The sequence below is a fragment of the Aedes aegypti genome, chromosome 3, assembly GCF_002204515.2.
Source record: "Aedes aegypti strain LVP_AGWG chromosome 3, AaegL5.0 Primary Assembly, whole genome shotgun sequence".
Taxonomy (NCBI): Eukaryota; Metazoa; Arthropoda; class Insecta; order Diptera; family Culicidae; genus Aedes; species Aedes aegypti.
This window is the reverse complement of record NC_035109.1, coordinates 149,092,634-149,112,903: the sequence shown is the minus strand read 5'-3', so window position 1 is coordinate 149,112,903 and position 20,270 is coordinate 149,092,634. Positions and strand designations below refer to the sequence as shown.

Genomic DNA, 20,270 nt, shown 5'->3' with positions numbered 1-20,270 from the left:
AAATGATGTTCTCCGTCTAAAACCCATCAGTCTCCTCAACAAGTCACAAAGTGTGGCCGTGACAAAACAACTTTGCACAGTTTGGCGGAAAGCATTCGTTCCAGCTAAACGCCGAAAAATCAATCTGCAATCGTTCAAAATCAAACGGTTTCCCTTGGAAAGCCGCCCACCCATCCATCCATCAATTACTCACAGTTCAGTCGTTTAATTGCAAAAAGGACACTCTCTCGCAGGAAAGGAAGTTAGGACGTGTTGCTCTTCGCAGTCTTTTAACAAAACTTTTAACTTTGACGATTCCCCTCCTCCAAGGGCCGGCCGGCGACTCTTGACAATGTGACGCCTTCTGTCCGTCGTCGTCGTCGGTTACATCCAGCAGGTGAGTTACATTTAAATGAGGCATGCTGCCAAGTGTCCCCAATGGCAGGCAGTTCAAGATTTGCTAAAATGAATGAGTTTTATGCTTGAAAGGCGACATACGATTTGGTGGGATGGCAGGGTTGGTGGCGGCTAAAAATAAGATCTTTAGAGTCAGTACGCGCATCGTGATGTGCGTACACAAATTCTTTCTGCTCTCTAAAGCTTTAAACCTACATAAACAGTACTTCTTAGTGCTATAAAAATAGTACTTTTCAGTGCTACTTTTATCTACCTATTGATTCCTTTTCGATCCTTGTTTGGACCCGTGACTTAGATTTTTCTTTGGACTCGTTAGTGAAAGTTGGACATCGTCTTGGAAAAAAAAATCTCTTAGGAGGTCACTTATTCTTTCGATTATTCATTGAACATGGTTGCAACCACGAACAAAAGGTAAGGTTAATTCACAACTTTCTTCCAAAAAAGTTGGGTTTAAAACTGAACTGAAAAAATGGAAGAAAGTACGTTCCTCCGGAATACGCGCTTTCTTCCTAGGGTGAAACGGCTAATATTTATAATTGCATCGAAATGCGCAAGACAAATCGATGCTTTAAACAAATTTTCCGAACATCAAATCGATTCAGCCTCTAGACCCGGCTCTATGATTCAAATGAGGAACTCAGTTTGAGTTACCACTAAACTCTCTGGATGAAATCCTGGAAGAGTCTTGGGAAAACTTTAAGAGGAAGGAATTATTACTGAACTAGCGTTGGAATGTTGAAGAGTTCAAATCCTGGAGAAATTCTGAACTAATTTCATAAGAATTTAGCAGAAGAATATCTAGAGGAATTTCTGGAATGATCTCTGGAGAAGTTCTTGAAAGTATTCCAGAAAAAAATATGGAAATTATTCCAAGAATTCCTGAAATTTGTCACAGAGAAATCTAAAGGGATATGTAGGAAGAGTTTGAAGAATAGTCACATATGAGTCTCCCAATGTTTTTCTGGAGCCTTCAGAATTTTGAACTAAGGGTCACTGCAAGCAGAAAAGAAAAAAAAAACTTCAGAGACCGATGTTAAAAAAGAGAGATTTTAGAGATCATGCATTGAAAATAGAGAATTTTCAAAGACTATAACCAAGTCTCTAAAAAGAGACCTGCCAACCAGCCCTGGGATGGAGAAGCATGAATGGTAAAAAGATGGTACCAAGGGAAATGAGCTGTTAAGCGGACAATAATTGTCCCGATCCGACGTGCCTTCTCCTTCGGAGAACCTGTTGCTGCAAATGAGATCCTCTTCTGTCGCCTGTAAATTTGCCTATAAAAAGGCGCGAAACGGTCAACAGGTGAATCAGAGCATTTCCAACGGTGAGTGGTGAAGCATGTGATTGTGTTGACCTGTGACCCGAGAAGAACAACGAGTTTACGCGAGGATTACTGAGACTTGGCGATTGGGATGGCCATGCTGCTGCAAGTGGCTTTGCCTTTGCTGGCAGCAGTGAGTTGGGGCTGGGAGCTGGATGAGAACGACGATGGTTTGGCCAAAATCATCGAAGGCTGCGAGTGGACCAGCAGACAGAATGTTATTTCGGAAATTCTGTTGGATCGGTACCGGAAGTACGCGATGTACAACTTTTTCCTGCTGGACGATGTGTGTGCCGTGCATGAATGGAATAAAAACTTGAAAGATCCGGAGTTCAGTGAAAATAGTGAAGTCGAGGACAAAAGTAAGTGCGAACAAGGCTTGGTGACTATAGGTTTCTTTCACGTGACCACCACGGTAAATAAGCAATCGGCACTTTAAGCGTCTTCAATATGTCTAACTTATTGTCATGGATGGATAATCTCTAACTATCACAGTTTGTATTTTAGTATTCGATAACAAATGTAGATATATATTCCAAGTAAACACTAGACCGCTAAATCGTTTTTTGGACTTATATGTCTATTATACGGCCAATATAGGGCATATTAGCTCTATAATAGCCCTATATTAGCAAGCAGGGCAAATTAAGATAAATCGAAGTCAAACCTCAAATTTTCAAAAGCACAAATCTAGAGAACCAAACATCCGTTTAAGCTGAAAACTCAATCGATTGGTCACTAGCTGATCGTGACCAATCGATTGTGTGTTCAGCTTGAACAGATGTTTGGTTCTCAAGATTTGTGCTCTTGAAAATTTGAGGTTTGGCTTCGATTCATATCCACCTTAAACTCCAACGCAATAAGTTTTTCATGAAAACTGTGGAGATGCAGAGGTATGCTTCGTCTAAAGCAACAATGGTTGCCTAACTAACATTCCTTCCCTTCCCCGATGACCGTAAGGACGTGGCCAGTGCCGTTATTTACTTATCAAAGTTGAGCTCACAATTTGTGCACATTGAGAATGGTTAGCTAACCATTCTAAGCCTTCTTCTTTCTGGCGTTACGTCCCCACTGGGACAGAGCCTGCTTCTCAGCTTAGTGTTCTTATGAGCACTTCCACAGTTATTAACGCTTCAGTCGTCGCGCTGTTGTATTTTGTACAACACTGTTGAAAAAACCTCGCTTTTGGTTCACAACAGCAGCGTGGTGGTTCTGACGGTGGCAAACCGCGCGACGACTGAAAGGTTAACTGAGAGCTTACTATGCCAATGACCATTTTTGCATGCGTATATCGTGTGGCAGGTACGAAGATACTCTATGCCCTGGGGAGTCGAGAAAATTTCCAACCCGAAAAGATCCTCGACTGGTGGGATTCGAACCCACGACCCTCAGCTTGGTCTTGCTGAATAGCTGCGCGTTTACCGCTACGGCTATCTGGGCCCCCATTCTAAGCCCCATTCATTGAATCTCTATGTAACTTCGATTGTTCTGGTCAATCACGGATTAGCAACTACGAATGATACGGTCATCGATGCTCATTGCTTATCCTCTTGTTCATGTATAAATTTGAAGTGATTGTATTTATTGTCGTATTATTTTTTTTGTCTCAAGAACGATCAATATCAAGATACGAAATATCGAGTAAGCGAAAGTTGACTGTAGCTTGTATCGATAATTCCAATCTCTAAATTTCTCCAAAAGCATTCTTATGGATTTCTATAAGAAGCCCTTCAATTCAATCATACAAGGAATTTATCATGACGTTGTGGATCTTGGGATTCCCCTGACATTTACACAGATAAATCATTTGCGAAACTAGTGCAGTGGTAAGTGTGTGGGCGAGTAATAGTAATTCTAGTGACCAGATTTGAGAAAATAGAGACCAAATAGTGACTTAAGATTCCTCCAAATGGGCCTAAAGGTGACTTGAAAATCAAAACATAATAAGTTTGGTAATAAAGAAGACAGCCTTACAGTTGAGGTCTGATACTGATACTATTTGGAATTGAATGAAATAGTACCAAATGCGATTTCGGACGACCTTGGTCTGCTTAATAATTACGCGTTTACCCTATGGCTGTGTGGGCCCACTATTTTTGAGATAATCAACGTGAATACGTTCTGGGATGAAAAAAAAGTCTGAATATTTAATTGGTTGCGGTCGAACTGAACTCGAAGTAAAGAATTTTTAGAGGTATACTTCCATGGAATTCGACCCCGAGCCTCTTAGGAACTCAACTCGGGATTATACATATTAAGGAATGCAGTTTTTCTTTTGGATTCTTGGCACTCCCAACCCTTTCAGATGTTCCCCAAAGTATTTCGTCGAAGGTATTGCTACAAAAACACACTTCATAAGTTATACTGTGATTTGTTGCATAAAAGATTTCTCAAGGAATTTTTCAATGACTCAACTATGTATTTGTCCCAGAGTTCCATTTAGTCCACACCCAGTATTTTTCATCAGATTCTTTTTGGATTCTCTCTGGAATTTATTGATTGTTTCATGATCATTTTACCTTCTTCCTCATTTTCTTGGCATTACGTTTTCACTGGGACAGAGCCTGCTTCTCAGCTTGTGTTCAAAGTGTACTTCCACAGTCATTAACTGAGTGCTTTCTTTGCCAAAGTTGCCATGTTCGCATTTGTATATCTTGTGGCAGATGGGGATTTTTTTTTATTACCGTACGGGTTTGGGCCGAAGGGTCTCAGATTTTCATGAAACTTTTTCCACAGGCAGGGCTCATGGATATATGAATAAAAAAAATTGAGGAAAATTCAGGGTCGCCTATTTTTTCGGTAAACTCAGGTGGAAATTTTTTGTTTTCCCATGACACTACTTACTTTGAAAAATTATAACTCAAGAACGAAGCATCGTAGAAACAAAGTTTTTATATGAAAATTTAAGCAAAAATCCAGAAAAAATATGAACTGGAAAAAGTTTTCCACAAAATTTTCCACCATTGGGAAAATTCGTAAAGAAAGGCCGGAAAAACTATGCCCGAACTCGTGGAAAATTTTCAAAAATATATTTTCGAGAAGGTAATTTTATAAGCTTTAATCACTGAAATTTTTGGAATGCACTTTTTTTCGTTTTTGAGTTATGGCCAATTTTGTGAAAAATGTCCAGATGTGCCATATAAGACTTTTCTTTGAAAAATCATAACTCAAGAACGAAACATTGTAGAAACAAAGTTTTTATATGAAAATTTAGGCAAATTTTCTCAGAAATCCCAAAAAAAATATGAACTGGAAAAAGTTTCCCACAAAATTTTCCACCGTTAGGGAAATTCATAAAGAAAAGCTGGAAAATCTATGCCCGAACCCGCGGAAAACTTTTTATTAAAATATTTTTGAGAAGGAAACTTTATAAACTTCAATTCTAGTAACTTTTAGGATGTACTTTTTTTTTGTTCCTGAGTTATGGTCAATTTTGTGAAAAATGACCATATTAGCCTTTTCTTTGAAAACCCATATTTCAATCGAAGCATCAGACAAACAAGGTTTTTTATCAAAGCAATTGCAAATTTTCTAAAAGATCTGAAAGAAACGATACGGGATTGGTTTTAATGAAGTATAAGTCGGATTGGATTATATTTTTCATGAAACATTACACCGTTAAGCAAAGCTGAAAAAACTGTTTCTTTTCCATTCCAAGGGATTCTTTCTTTTCTATGGAACAAATAAGATTCTTTTTAAATTTTTCTTTAATTTTATTTATTCAATTATTCAGTACATAACTTACATTTTATCTTAAAACTATCTATTTTTTCAACCGGGAAGATTGCCTTTGGTTGCTACCACCAGAAGATTTTCGTTTCTTTGTAGTATTAAGAACAAAGCATGCTGTATTTTCTTGGTTTTCATGTGCATCTGAGAATTCACTCGCAAAAATGCTTCGTTCGTCTTTTGGAATAAATGAATGATATTTTTTGTTCCAGGAATTGGAACAAGGTTAGAAAATCTCTCCTGAAGTAATTTTTCAGCCTCTGATTAGTCATTTTCAGTTGCATAGATGAATTCCCAATCTTTTTTAAATTGGTCTTTCATCTGTTGCGACACAGCCCAGTCAAAAAATTGTTTGGCGTTATTAATTTCCGCTGACTTTCTAATACTAGCATCTCTAGCCATTCGCTTAATATTGCCACCGATACCATCACATGGACCTTTTCCATGTGAGGTTGGGAAAAAGTGCCATTCTGCTCTAATTTTAAAATCATTTTCATGGTTGCATACATTTTTGAAATTTGATTTATTTTTGTACTGCTCTCCGCAATCATCAGAAAGATAAATGATTTTTTCAAGCTCAGGAAATTTATTTTTCAATCTTGAAATTAGTTTTGTTTGAAAAGCATAAAATGATGTCGTGTTATGCTTTTTTATGTCAGCAATTACAACAAAATTTAAGACTTTGATCGAAGATTTGTCTTTGTAATAAATTACAAATGGATGTCTTGTAACTTGAGGTCGTACAAAGTAATGGCTTTGAATGGAATCTTGTATCACGCACGAATAATTTTCCGCGATATCCATCTGGCACATTATTTCTTTGTTCTCAACTAGTGATTCCTTTTTAGCTCTTATAAATTTATTTTGTTTATCTACTTTGAATTGATGCACAAGAAACTTCTCTGTGAGATTTTTCAAGTTTTCTATAACATCATTTACATAATCCAAAAACAATACTTAACTTCTTCAACGTTGTTTTCATCTAAGCGATTGGCAACAAAATCTAATTTCTTTAATTTACAATCCTCACAGGACCTCAAGTAACAATAATCTGTACTATCTGGACATATCATTTGACTAGTCAAAAAGGTGTTAAGTTTTTTTTTGTATGATGAACTTCAAAGCAATTAGTTTTTTTCAATGCATCAACCATGAATTTCATATTCTCATGTATCATGCAAACACAAACATTCATGGCCGATGAATCCTTTGTATAAACACATTGTTTTGGTTTAAGTTTCCAGAACGATGTGAATGAGACAGATTCCTGTTCACTCTTACAGGTTTCCAAATATTGTTTATATAAAGTATCCAAAGGGTCAAGCAAAAGGCGTTTTTGGACATTTTGGCGCACTTCATTGGGTAACTTAATAGATATGGTATCTTTCAAGCCAGGAAATGGCCGACTGATATCATCCCTTAGGTAAAAATTTGAAACTATGTATTGGACATCTGATCCATGCGAGGGTCGTCCTGCTTTTGAAAGTGGTTGAATCCCTAAATTGTATTTTTTTGATTCAGTTATAACGTGTTGAGACACGTCAAAATGAGCCTTAACTTTGGCATATGACCAATTCCTAGGAAGTAATTTTTGAAGGTCAATTTGCTTGTCAGGTTCGGCTTTTGTAACAGCTGAGTTCAAATTTAATAAAACGGAATTAAAATCCTCTGTAACATCGACAATATTAGGCGGAAACCAAGTCTTTATTTTACTCAAAATTTGATTGAACATTTCGTCCATAGAAGCATTGCGATAGTTACTACTAGAAGCATCCAAACGTGAAGATTTTACTTGAAAAGAAATTTCCAAGAATTTAGCAAGCTCTTGTATTTTTTGTACATTATTTATAGAACCAACTGACTCACCCGAGGAAGGAGTTTCCTTTGGCGACGCCAACGAAGATAGTGGTGAAACTTGTTCCTCAAACGCCATTGCTTCTGGAAAATCCGTTACGAGAGCCTTCTGGTCACCGGTAATGTAGCACTTCACGCAAATTTTCATCTTTTCCGTAATCCACCGAACTCCATTCGAATGAAGCTTACTGATGAGGCCTTGGCTGATCGATCGTACATTTGTCCTTACTGATTTGTGGCCGTCCAGTCCGAAGGGGTTACAGCATAAAGAATTGTATTCGTAATATTGAACTTTGTCCATTTCAACAGCTTCGGAAAACTTTTTTCACTTTCCAAAAATTAATAACGAGGAATATACAGCTGATAGACAACACTTGCACTTTCTCACTGCTCTTTGTTAGTTTTTGGTAAACTTATGATTCTCAAGCCATTACGCTTTAAACTTGAATTAGTAAATACCTATTTGTCATATTGTCTACCCATTTATTTAACTGTCAATTTTGTAGTTACCTAACAGGAAAAAATTGCCTACATTCTGATTGTTGCTACGACCGTGGCTCTAGCAACCTTGCCCGCTACACCTTCACAACAAATTCTCTCCATCAACGCTAGGAGCGCTACTGAATAGACAGACAGATTTAATACAGAGAAAATTCAATCACCAATGTTTTGATTTGGAAACTATTGTGCTCTAACATTCTAAAATTATTTTATATTTCTATTCAAAAGTAAAATTCTTATTATTAAATTGAATTGCTTAAAAGCTAACATTTGCCTCTAAAATTACAGATAAGATATTTTTCCAAAAAGCACTAGAAGTGTCTTAAATTAGTTATAAATAGGCTTAACGAGTTGGTAGGTTATACATTGACCAAAATTATTGAATTATGTAATCCTTATGTAATGAATCTTCTACAGGAAGAGCTATGCGCCTTTATCAACCGAATTATTGAACTAAAATTAATCATCCTACAAAACGGTAGGTAAAAATTTAAAACTAAATGTATGCTTAAGATGTATTATATTTCTATAATGATCCTAGCAGATTGCTTCGATAAAAACTGGATTGTTACCTAACGTGTTTTCCATAATAGCGCACTATTAAATGTAAGTAGCTCAATATTGTACAAGGCATAAATAATTATGAAGAAATATTTTCAGCTTGAAGCAAATTACAATAAAGTCGCTATCAGGATTAGTGCGAAGTTTGTTTCTGGCAACAAACTTCAAGATTTAATATCGACATGGAAAGACATACCGCTACCCCAACCCCTCGTCCGGGGTACAGTTGTGTCGCTTGTAAGCGACCGGATTCAGCGGACAATATCGTTGCTTGCGATAAATGCAGTTTGTGGTGGCATTATACATGCGCGGGAGTTAGCGATTCCGTTAAGGAACAGGAATGGACTTGCAGGAATTGTCTTCCTGTTCCCACAATACCACAATCAGTGCGATCGACTACATCAAGTCGCAGAGCGATTCTCCAGATGAAACGGCTAGCCGAACAGCAAGAATTAGAGAGAAAACAGTTGGAGTTGGAGAAGAAGCAACTGGAACTTCAGAAGAAGCACTCGCAGGAGAAATTTGATCTGGAGGAGACTATAGCGGAAGAGGAAGATAATTGCAGTGTCAGAAACCGCATACTCGAGATTGAGTCACGAGATAAGCAGGTATCCACGTGGATTAATCAGCATGCCCCCGTGATACAACAACAAGTCGACCAGTCTTCACATCCCGCAGCAGCGCTTACTGCTTTTCCACGTTCGATGCAATCCTACACCAACAACCAAGCAAATGATGAGCAAGATATACATGGCGCCGTAGGAGGAAACGATCCCTCGATCCAATACGGGCGACGTAAAAATCCTACTCCCCACGAAATGGAGAAAGCCGAGCAAGAAGTGCAAACCGAATTCCAGCAACTACAGCAACAGCTGGAACAATGCCAACAGCAGTCGGAACCGACGCTCGCCCAAATACAGGCGCTTGAAACACAGTTGCAAAGATTCCGGATTCAAGTTCAACAACATAAATCACTCTACTCCTTGGACTTCCTGCGCAAAGCACATTTAAAGGTGCGATCCCTAAAGCAAAGGAAGCAGGACAAATCAACGAAATACAACGATCGTTTGAGAAGTCGCTCCCAACGACAGTCTCGCTGAACCAATCGCGGCAGAATGTATTGCCAAATCGTTCGGCAGATAAGCTTATCTCGTTCGAGCAGACGCGAACGTATCACGCGCACTCAAATCCAATCTTATCTGAGCGGGTGGCAGACGAACAGCCGCGTACCCTGCAAGCCTCATCAACTATTTTCCCTCCTGGATCGATTCCATGCCGACCATCGATGACACACCATACCCACTATGACGCTCCTGGCAATGCCCCAGTTTCCTTCGAACAGTTACATACGTTTCAGGCACCTCCGAATTTCTCGGCCGAACCACCAAATGAGGTTCAGCGTCGACCGTCACCAGAACACCTCGCAGCACGGCAGGTGATGCCACGTGACTTACCTGAATTCACAGGCGATCCAGAAGAATGGCCGATTTTCTTCAGCAGCTTTACAAATTCCACGACTGCTTGTGGGTTCAACAACGTTGAAAATCTTGCCCGCTTGCAACGCTGCCTTAAAGGAAACGCCTTAAAGTCAGTGCGATATTACCTTTTGTCACCCGACTCTGTACCCGACGTTATGAATACTCTCCAAACGCTCTATGGCCGCCCGGAGGTTATTATCAACAAGCTGATTCGAACTGTGCGCGAGACTTCAGCACCAAAGTCCGAGAGACTGGACACGTTGATTGATTTCGGAATGTCTGTTAGAAACTTGACGCAACATCTTATTGCAGCGGGACAGCAAGCTCACCTACTGAACCCGGCTCTACTACAAGAACTGGTTGAAAAATTACCAGCCAATATTAAACTCCAGTGGGCCCAGCATCTGTCATTCTACCCTGAGGCTAGCCTGCAGAATTTCAGCAACTTTATGTCAGCAATAGTCGAATCGGTCAGCAAAGTGGTTGTATTTGCCGGCGGACAAAGCACAGTAAAGAACGAGAAACCGCGGAACAAAGACAAAAGTTTTGTTTATGCTCACGCCGAGAGCTCAACAGCTGATCACAGTGTCTGCATATTTCAATATACAGTCAACAACGCCGATCCTCAGTAGGCTCCGTCATCGTTGAATTCTTCTTTGTGTGAATGTTTGTTTGACAATACATGCACGAATCTGGTAGAACGTGCATTCAGTTTTTCAATTACTTTTGCTACACTAATGGCGTTTTCGTTTATTGCTGGGGCGAACCTAGTTTCGCCCTGGATCCGCTCTAACAGCTGTCAAAATGTTTTTTTATTTGGTCGGGTCGAACCCGGATCCGCCCCAGGTTCGACCCAAACTCAACGAGGTTCGCTCTGCCGATTTTTTGCGATCCAACCTGAGCGGGGTTCAACTGTCAAAAATTGATTGTTTACATTTTTATAATTATCAAAATTACCGATTAAAGCAAAATTTCAATAACAGGAGATGTTTACGAGAGCATTCAGCAATATTTGTTGCATTAATATTGAGACTTTATTTGGTGATTTTGCACTCAGAGAAACGAAATTTCATGAAACTGTGAGGCTGACAGTTCGAATGAAAGTATGACACATTCGATTTGACTCGAACCTGGATCCGTTTTCGTTCGTTTATTGCGAGTCGGGTCAGCTCTGACACCAGGTTTAAAACCGAAAACGCCATAATTCTCATCCACTACTGACATTCAAATTCAATTTCACTAGTGAAAAAAATCATTTCCGTCAGAATACCCCACAAAACATCCGCAAATTGCAAAAGTTGTATTTGTTTATTAACAGACAATCATGATTCATCAACTGGAGGCATCACATTGCCGTTTTCTTACACCAGTAATATAAAATTCATTTGTAATTTTTTATATTCAATTTTCAATTTCAGTGCCTCTAGGTGAAACTGAATTTTGAAATGACACCAACAGTGGGTGAAACTGAATGTGTGCGTGTGTTGCACCCACTCTCTTTCTCGTCGCATTCGCACTCGAAGTCAGATTGGCTTCTTGCTAGCGGAGTTTGTTTTTGTTCGTTTTCGCACTGATCGGGTATCATTCGGCTGAATTTTTACGACACTGGGCTGGTCATTAGCGTGGGACAAAATTTAAATTCTCGCTCCAGTCCACTTTTTGGATTGCATTTGGGTCCCATAACAACTGTGCAAAATTTCAGCTCGATCGGTGAAACTATATTTTAGCGCCAGCCGTTCAAAATTTGTATGGGATTTACTATGGGAAAACTTACTTTTGCAAAGAAAAATCACCAGAGGTCGCCCATTGACCTCTATAAAAATTCCGAACGCAGACCTCGATAGATAATTTTACCATAAAGAATATTGCCGGAGACCGCGAATTAATCCGACACTTGTGAAGAAAGTTATTCAATGAAAACCTATTGGCAAGGCGACGTTGATTAACACGTAAAGGAATAACAATAATAACAAAATTGGGCAAAATTTCCGAACAGTAGATGCTTAATAACTTTTTTCACAAGCATCGGATTGCTTTGCGGTCTTCGACAATGTTGTTCATCGTAAAAATACCTATCGTGGTCTGCATTTGAAATTTTTATAGGGGTCAATGGGCGACCTCTGGTGATTTATCTTTGCAAAAGTAAGTTTTCCCATAGTAAATCCCATACAAACTTTGAACGGCTGGCGCTAAAATATAGTTTCACCGATCGAGCTGAAACTTTGCACAGTTGTTATGTGACCCAAATGCAATCCAAAAAGTGGACTGGAGCGAGATTCTAAATTTTTCATATAACCGTGTCCCAGGCTACTGGTCATGCTGTGAAGGAAAAAGAAGAACGCGAGAAAGTATGCCTATTTTGCGGGAAAGTGAATCATCGTCTTAAAGATTGTTTGAAGTTCCAACAACTTCAGGTAGAAGAACGATGGAAAAATGTCCAGGTCTTGAAGATTTGCAGAAGTTGTCTTAATCCTCACGGACGTCGCTCATGCCGAAATTTGAATCGCTGTGGAATCGACGGTTGTCAATTCCGTCATCATCACTTGTTGCACAAAAACGATGGAGAAGCTTCCAAGAAGTCGGCTGGGGTTTCACGAGTAGAAGATCACGCACATCATCATCATGAGCAATCCATTCTTTTTCGCATCATTCCTATAACAATCCATGGGGCCACAAAGTCTGTTACTGCGTTCGCTTTCTTGGATGAAGGTTCTTCTGCAACACTCGTTGAACGCAGTTTAGTCGAAGAACTTGGGGTAGAAGGACCAAACGTGCCACTTTGCCTCAAATGGACAGCTAATATGACAAGGAATGAGGATGAGTCACAGATAGTGTCACTTGAAGTATCCGGGATAGATCAAAAGAATCGATTCCATTTGGTGAACGTACGTACGGTGGAAAGTTTGAATCTGCCCACTCAGACGATATGTTTTGAGGAACTCCAAAAGGATCATCCACACCTTAGGGGCCTCCCTGTCCATGATTACAAGAACGGCACCCCCAAGATACTCGTAGGCCTTCGAAACTTGCAGTTAGCGGTACCATTGAAGATCAGGAAAGGAAAAAGCGGCATAATAGCGACCAAAACTCGTTTGGGATGGTGCCTGTATGGCAGCCTGGATAGAGAACGACAAAGTGAAGATTTCAAGTGTGATTCTGAAGCAAGACTAGAACAGCTAGTCAAAGATTATTTCAACGTTGAAGACTGTGGAGTAGTGCGTCGAAGTATTATGGAATCCGATGCGGACGTAAGAGCACGAAAGATCATGGAGGACACCACCCGCAGGATAGGAAACCGTTTCGAAACTGGTCTTTTATGGAAGACTGATTTCGTCGAGCTGCCTGATAGTTTTCCGATGGCTTTGCGCCGTCTGCAGTGTCTGGAGAGACGCATGGAGAAGAATCCCGAACTAAAAGAAAACATTCATCGTCAAATTCAGGAATATCAAGCGAAGGGTTTTGCTCACCTGGCAACGGAAGACGAACTTTCCAGGGCGGACCCCAGACGGATCTGGTACCTCCCACTAGGAGCAGTTTTCAATCCAAAGAAACCTGGAAAAGTGCGGCTAATCTGGGACGCAGCAGCAAAAGTGGATGGAATCTCGCTGAACTCACTATTACTGCCAGGTCCAGACCTTCTCGTATCGCTGGTATCGGTTCAGTTTCTTTTTCGTCAATACCCAGTAGCCGTCAGTGGAGACATCAAGGAAATGTTCCACCAGACGAGAGTTATTGAGCGAGATCGGCCATCTCAATGCTTTCTGTTCCGCAGTAACCCGTCAGTTGAGCCTAGCGTCTACATTATGGACGTGTTGACTTTCGGAGCCGCTAGCTCTCCTACGTCGGCTCAATTTGTAAAAAATCAAAACGCCCAGGAATTTGGAGATAAGTGTCCAAGGGCAGCAGATGCCATAATAAAAAGGCACTACGTCGATGACTACCTCGACAGTTTTGAGACAATCGAGGAAGCAAGGACGGTATCAAGCAAGGTAAAATGGATTCACGCACAAGGAGGATTTGAAATCCGAAATTGGTCGTCGAATGAAAAAGCGGTATTGGAGCATCTTGGTGACCAACCGAGGAAAGAAACGAAGGATTTATCATTGAAGGACGATACAGAACGTGTTCTAGGAATGTTGTGGAGTACTGGAGAAGACATTCTATGTTTTTCTACAACCTTCAAGGACGAAATTGCAGGGCTAATTGAAACGGAAACAAAACCAACCAAGCGTCAAGTACTGACCCAGTAAACACAAACTCGTATACGATAGCGCATAAGAGTACACAAGTGGAGGCGATATACGTACATGCGCCATAAGGCTACATGTAAGATGTACGTATATCGCCTCCACCTTTGTACTCTTATATACCATCATATACGATGGTGTGTTTACTGGGGAAATGTGTCATGAGCCTGAACATAGAAAATATCGCCCGTTCGTAGCCTGTCGCGTTGGAGAAATCTTGCTCTCGACCAATGTAAACGATTGGCGATACGTTCTCAGCAAACAGAATGTTTCAGATGAAGCTACCAAGTGGAATGACGGAGCAAGGCTTAGCGCTGAAAGCCGTTGGTTCAACGGCCCAACATTTCTGCAGTTACCGGAAAAGGAATGGCCGAAATCGAAGAAGAATATCACGGCCACGGATGAAGAACTGAGAGCATGTTACCTACATCAAGAAGCCAATGTTCTGCGCACATCAATAGAATACATTCGATTTTCCAATTGGAATCGATTGCTTCGAGCCACGGCGTATATAGTTCGTTTTGTGAATCTTCGAAACGCTGTGGAAAAGAAATCTAGCGAAACATTGACTCACGAAGAATTGAAAGCAGCAGAAATTCTACTTTGGAGACTAGTGCAATCAGAATTCTATCCGGATGAGATTGCGATTCTCTTCAAAAACAAGACCAGGAAAGTCGGCGACAGGTTAGAGCTTGAGAAGTCAAGCCCTCTTTGGAGTTTAACTCCAATGCTTGATGACAACGGAGTTCTTCGAATCGACAGTCGCATTACGGAAGCTCAAAGAGTAACTGAAGACGTGAAGTATCCAGTTATACTACCCAGAAAACATCATGTTACCAGCCTTATCGTGAATGACTACCACAGAAGATCCCTACACGGAAACTCTGAAACAGTGGTCAACGAATTACGTCAGCGATACTATATTGCTCAATTGCGCACCCTGGTAAGAAAAGTAGAGCAACAGTGTCAATGGTGCAAGGTGTACAAAGCCAAGCCTTCAATTCCAAGAATGGGTCCTCTCCCGCAAGCACGTTTATCTCCAGGAATACGCCCATTCACCTATATCGGCGTCGACTATTTTGGGCCAATCTTGGTCAAAGTGAATCGATCCGTAGCTAAGCGATGGGTGTGCTTGATTACGTGCCTAACAGTCCGTGCCGTGCACTTGGAGCTGGCGCATGATCTTTCGACGAAGTCCTGCATTGCCTGCCTCCGTCGTTTTATTGGTCGCAGGGGTACACCGAAAGAAATATATTCCGACAATGGACGGAACTTTATTGGAGCGAATCGCGTTCTAAGAGACCAAATTCATCTCATCGAACAAGATGTGGCGACGACTTTCACTAATACAGAGACAAAGTGGATTTTCACTCCTCCGTCCTGTCCTCACATGGGCGGTTCGTGGGAGCGTATGGTACGCTCAGTAAAGAAAGCCATGGCAAGCCTTCCGCAAGATAACAAACTCGATGATGAAGGGTTACAGACCGTCTTAGTGGAAGCCGAGGCCATTGTTAACTCGCGACCACTTACCTACTTACCGCTCAACTCGGCTGAACAGGAAGCACTAACGCCAAACCACTTCATCATGGGAAGCTCGTCCGGAATAAAACAACCAACAATAGCTATACAAGAATCTGCGAGCAGAATTACCGCGTCTTGGGATTTGATACAGCGACGCACTAACCACTTCTGGAGACGTTGGGTTCTGGAATATCTGCCTACACTTACCAAACGTACGAAGTGGTTCAACGAAGTGAAACCTATTAAAATCGGAGATCTGGTGATCGTGATTGATGAGACCAGAAGAAATGGCTGGCTACGTGGTCGTGTTCTAGAGGTTACAGCGGGCAAAGATGGTCGAGTTAGGCAAGCGATAGTTTAAACATCTGGTGGATTGTTTCGACGACCTGTTTCCAAGTTGGCAGTGCTCGACGTAGTTGGATGCAGTGAGGGGTATCCTCACGGGGAGGGGGATGTTGCTACGACCGTGGCACTAGCAACCTTGCCCGCTACACCTTCACAACAAATTCTCTCCATCAACGCTAGGAGCGCTACTGAACAGACAGACAGATTTAATACAGAGAAAATTCAATCACCAATGTTTTGATTTGGAAACTATTGTGCTCTAACATTCTAAAATTATTTTATATTTCTATTCAAAAGTAAAATTCTTATTATTAAATTGAATTGCTTAAAAGCTAACATTTGCCTCTAAAATTACAGATAAGATATTTTTCCAAAAAGCACTAGAAGTGTCTTAAATTAGTTATAAATAGGCTTAACGAGTTGGTAGGTTATACATTGACCAAAATTATTGAATTATGTAATCCTTATGTAATGAATCTTCTACAGGAAGAGCTATGCGCCTTTATCAACCGAATTATTGAACTAAAATTAATCATCCTACAGACCGGTAGGTAAAAATTTAAAACTAAATGTATGCTTAAGATGTATTATATTTCTATAATGATCCTAGCAGATTGCTTCGATAAAAACTGGATTGTTACCTAACGTGTTTTCCATAATAGCGCACTATTAAATGTAAGTAGCTCAATATTGTACAAGGCATAAATAATTATGAAGAAATATTTTCAGCTTGAAGCAAATTACAATAAAGTCGCTATCAGGATTAGTGCGAAGTTTGTTTCTGGCAACACTGATTGAAGAAAACTTTGTTTCTATGTAGTTTCGTTCTTAAAAAATTTTGTTTATGAACTTATTAATTTGTAAATATATGGTTCAAACAGCTCATCCTAGCAATATTTGATCATGTTTTAGGAACGAAAAATGAGCGTATTGAAAAATATTGTAGGATTGGATCTTATTGATCGCTCTTTTCAAATATACTTTGTTTGAAAGCTGGAATAGCTAATCGGGTTTTCATTATTTGTTTTCATAAAAGGTGAAAAATGTCCTGGGAAACTGATTCAATTCAAAAAATTTCATATTTTTGAGATAATTTGAATCCGGTTCGACAAGTCATGATGAGTCTTGAGTCATGATTTTTAAACGAAAAGGCATGTATGGCAAATCTTTGCATTTTTTACAAAATTGACCATAGATCAGGAACAAAAGAAAAGTACATCCTAAAAGTTACCAGAATTGAAGTTTATAAAGTTTCTTTCTTAAAAATATTTTATTAAAAAATTTCCGCGAGTTCGGGCATAGATTTTCCAGCTTTTCTTTATAAATTTCCCCAACGGTGGAAAATTTTGTGGAAGACTTTTTCCAGTTCATATTTTTTTTTGGATTTCTTGAAAATTTGCTTAAATTTTCATATAAAAACTTTGTTTCTACAATGTTTCGTTCTTGAGTTATGATTTTTCAAAGAAAAATCCTATATGGCACATCTGGACATTTTTCACAAAATTGGCCATAACTCAAAAACGAAAAAAAAAGTGCATTCCAAAAATTTCAGTGATTAAAGCTTATAAAATTACCTTCTCGAAAATATTTTTTTGAAAATTTTCCACGAGTTCGGGCATAGTTTTTCCGACTTTTCTTTACGAATTTTCCCAAAGGTGGAAAATTTTGTGAAAAACTTTTTCCAGTTCATATTTTTTTTGGATTTTTGAGAAAATTTGCTTAAATTTTCATATAAAAACTTTGTTTCTACAATGCTTCGTTCTTGAGTTATGATTTTTCAAAGTAAGTAGCGTCAAGGGAAAACAAAAAAATTCCACCTGAGTTTACCGGAAAAATAGGCGACCCTGAATTTTTCTCAATTTTTTTTTATTCATATATCCATGAGCCCTGCCTGTGGAAAAAGTTTCATGAAAATCTGAGACCCTTCGGCCCAATTAGTACGATAATAAAAAAAAATCCCCACCTGCCACACGGTATACGAATGCAAAAATGGTAACTTGGGCAATAAAAGCTCTCAGTTAATAACTGTAAAAGTGCTCATAAGGACACTAAGCTGAGAAGCAGGCTCTGTCCCAGTGGGGATGTAATGCCAAGAAGAAGAAGAACCTCATAGAACAGACACCCGTCCTACAACAACAAAATACTCAAAAAAGAGATTCAAACGACGTAATTACAAACATAAGTTTTATTAAAAGGCGTGTTGCGTAGTCAGTGAAATCTAGGATTTTGTATTCTAAGCAGCGCCACCACAGAGTTTTTAAATGATCTTGTAAATATCCGTTAAATTCCTCATATATTTTTGATATTGTACATATTTGTCCGTTCTTTCTAATCTTTCTTTCTTCCTAATCATACTACGTTTATTCACAGGTCAGGAAAACGCTCATAATATCCAAGAACACATTCCAGGCAACAATCATTCACCGCCAGCGGCGTCGAACCCTCCAGTCAATTCATCCTGCACCAAAAGTGCCAAGGATTTCTTCGTTTGCCTCTCGAACCAGCTGGGCGATCCAACGTTGAACGCAATGTTACTGGACAATCTGGAGGTTGCCTGTGACCCGAGGTTCTCCCCGGTCTCAGCCACTCAGAAGCGCAACTCCAAGTACGTCTCCAAACAAAAGTTCTACTCCTGGGGTGGAAAGCGGAACAATCCGAACGTGTTCTATCCCTGGGGAGGCAAACGGAACACCGGCCGGGTACATCGGCAACCGAAGGTCGTCATACGGAACCCATTCCATGCGTGGGGTGGCAAACGCAATCAGAAGGACGACAACGTGTTTTGAGCGCGTAGACAGGAGGGCCATCTTCTTGCCTCCCCCAAACATGATAACGAATGAAAAATAAAAAGAAGATCAAGCATTTCAGTTCGCCAGTTTGCCAGTGCATGTTCCAGTTTCATCCATAAACAAAAGCAAATAAACAATAAAGCTAAAGCACAAAGAACCAGCCTCCTGACACCGCCCATACAACCCCATTGAAAAATAACGAGCAATCATCTCTGGTTCCCACTGGGAAGTGGTTCCCACTGACAGCTCAATGTTTGTAAACAAATAACCGTTTGAGGAATAACAATCGATGATGGCGAAATCTTTTTCTTCGAAAAATTTCTTTTCCCGCATAACAACAGTTATTCTAACAAACAAACGGTTGTAAACTATTGGATCGCAGTACAGCAAGTCAATTTGGGTTGATGTGATTAGCTAAAAACACATTTTAGTATTGGAGAAAAAATTCCCTAATATGATTAGGCCAATGTGCGTTGTTGCTCTTGAGTTTGATGCTGACCACGAAAACATGGCTGCCTAGCACCGGGTTGCAAAGAACAATTAGGCGGACCATTAATTGTATTTTGAAAGAACAGTTCATAGTGTCTGCTCTCCAATTATGTTTTATTATACTTTTTTATCCTTTCGGTAGTCGCACGAGTTTTTGTATTGTCGCGCCGCCACTAAACCGGATCACGCCAGTGTAATTCGCGACGCGCCCAAGGGGTGGATCACTTCTTCAGTGTACATCAAATGTACATTTATTTGCATCAAATGCATTTTTTCAACATTCCCATCAACTTAGCCTTGACTTTAACTACAACAACTTATCAACGTATCCTTCTATGGACCAATGCACGAGTTCACTAATTTGACGTTTGAGCGGTGCCGAATTCACTGGTTACCATAGTCACATAAATAACACGGCACCGCTCAAACGTCAACGAGTGAATGCGTGCATTGGTCCATAGCAACGCATAATTGTTTGTTGTGAAAATTTTAAAATGGTTGATTCTTTCGAATTAAAATTCAAAGCTAAACGTTATTTATTTCAGAATATCAAGCAAGTAGCCTATGGACCAATGCACGAGTTCACTATTTGACTTTTTAGCGGTGCCGTGTTATTTACGTGACCATAGCAACGAATGCATTCAGCACCGCTCAAACGTCAAATTAGTGAACTTGTGCATCGGTCTATTGAACCAGAAAAATACTTTGCAATTCGCATTTGATGCCTAATCATTACGCAAATCTGATATTTGAGGCATTGTTTTGAGGAATTCTGTAATCATGAACTTTGTCTTGCTTCCATAAGGAGAGGAAACTACATTGTTGCAAGCAGGAGTAGTCAGAAACCCATTTCCGGCAAGGTCCCATTATTTAGCAAGTTCTTGTGTTTATTAGGTGGGCGGATTGAACATATTAAAAACATTATTTAAAAGATACGGTTTCCGCATAATTTCAGCTAAGTCAGAGGTCCGCAAACACCCGGTTGGGAAACGTGCGCTGGCTTTTTTACGCTTGCTCCTATAGTTTGCCCAATTTTAAA

General features: G+C 39.9%; 2 protein-coding genes across 2 annotated transcripts in view; one reads left to right on the top strand and one right to left on the bottom strand.

Moving 5' to 3' along the window:
* Window positions 1–20,270, bottom strand: part of LOC5572956 (COMM domain-containing protein 4) — a 41,628-nt gene that overhangs the window by 10,597 nt on the left and 10,761 nt on the right. The gene's annotated exons all lie outside the window — the stretch shown is intronic.
* Window positions 1,666–18,900, top strand: LOC5572957 (leucokinins). Its single transcript, XM_001654236.2, has 2 exons — window positions 1,666–2,079; window positions 18,324–18,900. Exons 1-2 carry the CDS (start codon window positions 1,809–1,811, stop codon window positions 18,737–18,739), a joined length of 687 nt encoding a protein of 228 aa, XP_001654286.2. The 5' UTR covers window positions 1,666–1,808; the 3' UTR covers window positions 18,740–18,900.

What these genes read in the sequence shown, in the direction of transcription:
- LOC5572957 (XM_001654236.2), top strand. Translation starts at nt 1,809, where the DNA reads ATGGCCATGCTGCTGCAAGTGGCTTTGCCTTTGCTGGCAGCAGTGAGT. An exon ending in TAGTGAAGTCGAGGACAAAA is followed by an intron (nt 2,080 to 18,323) that starts GTAAGTGCGAAC and finishes GTTTATTCACAG; the next exon opens with GTCAGGAAAACGCTCATAAT.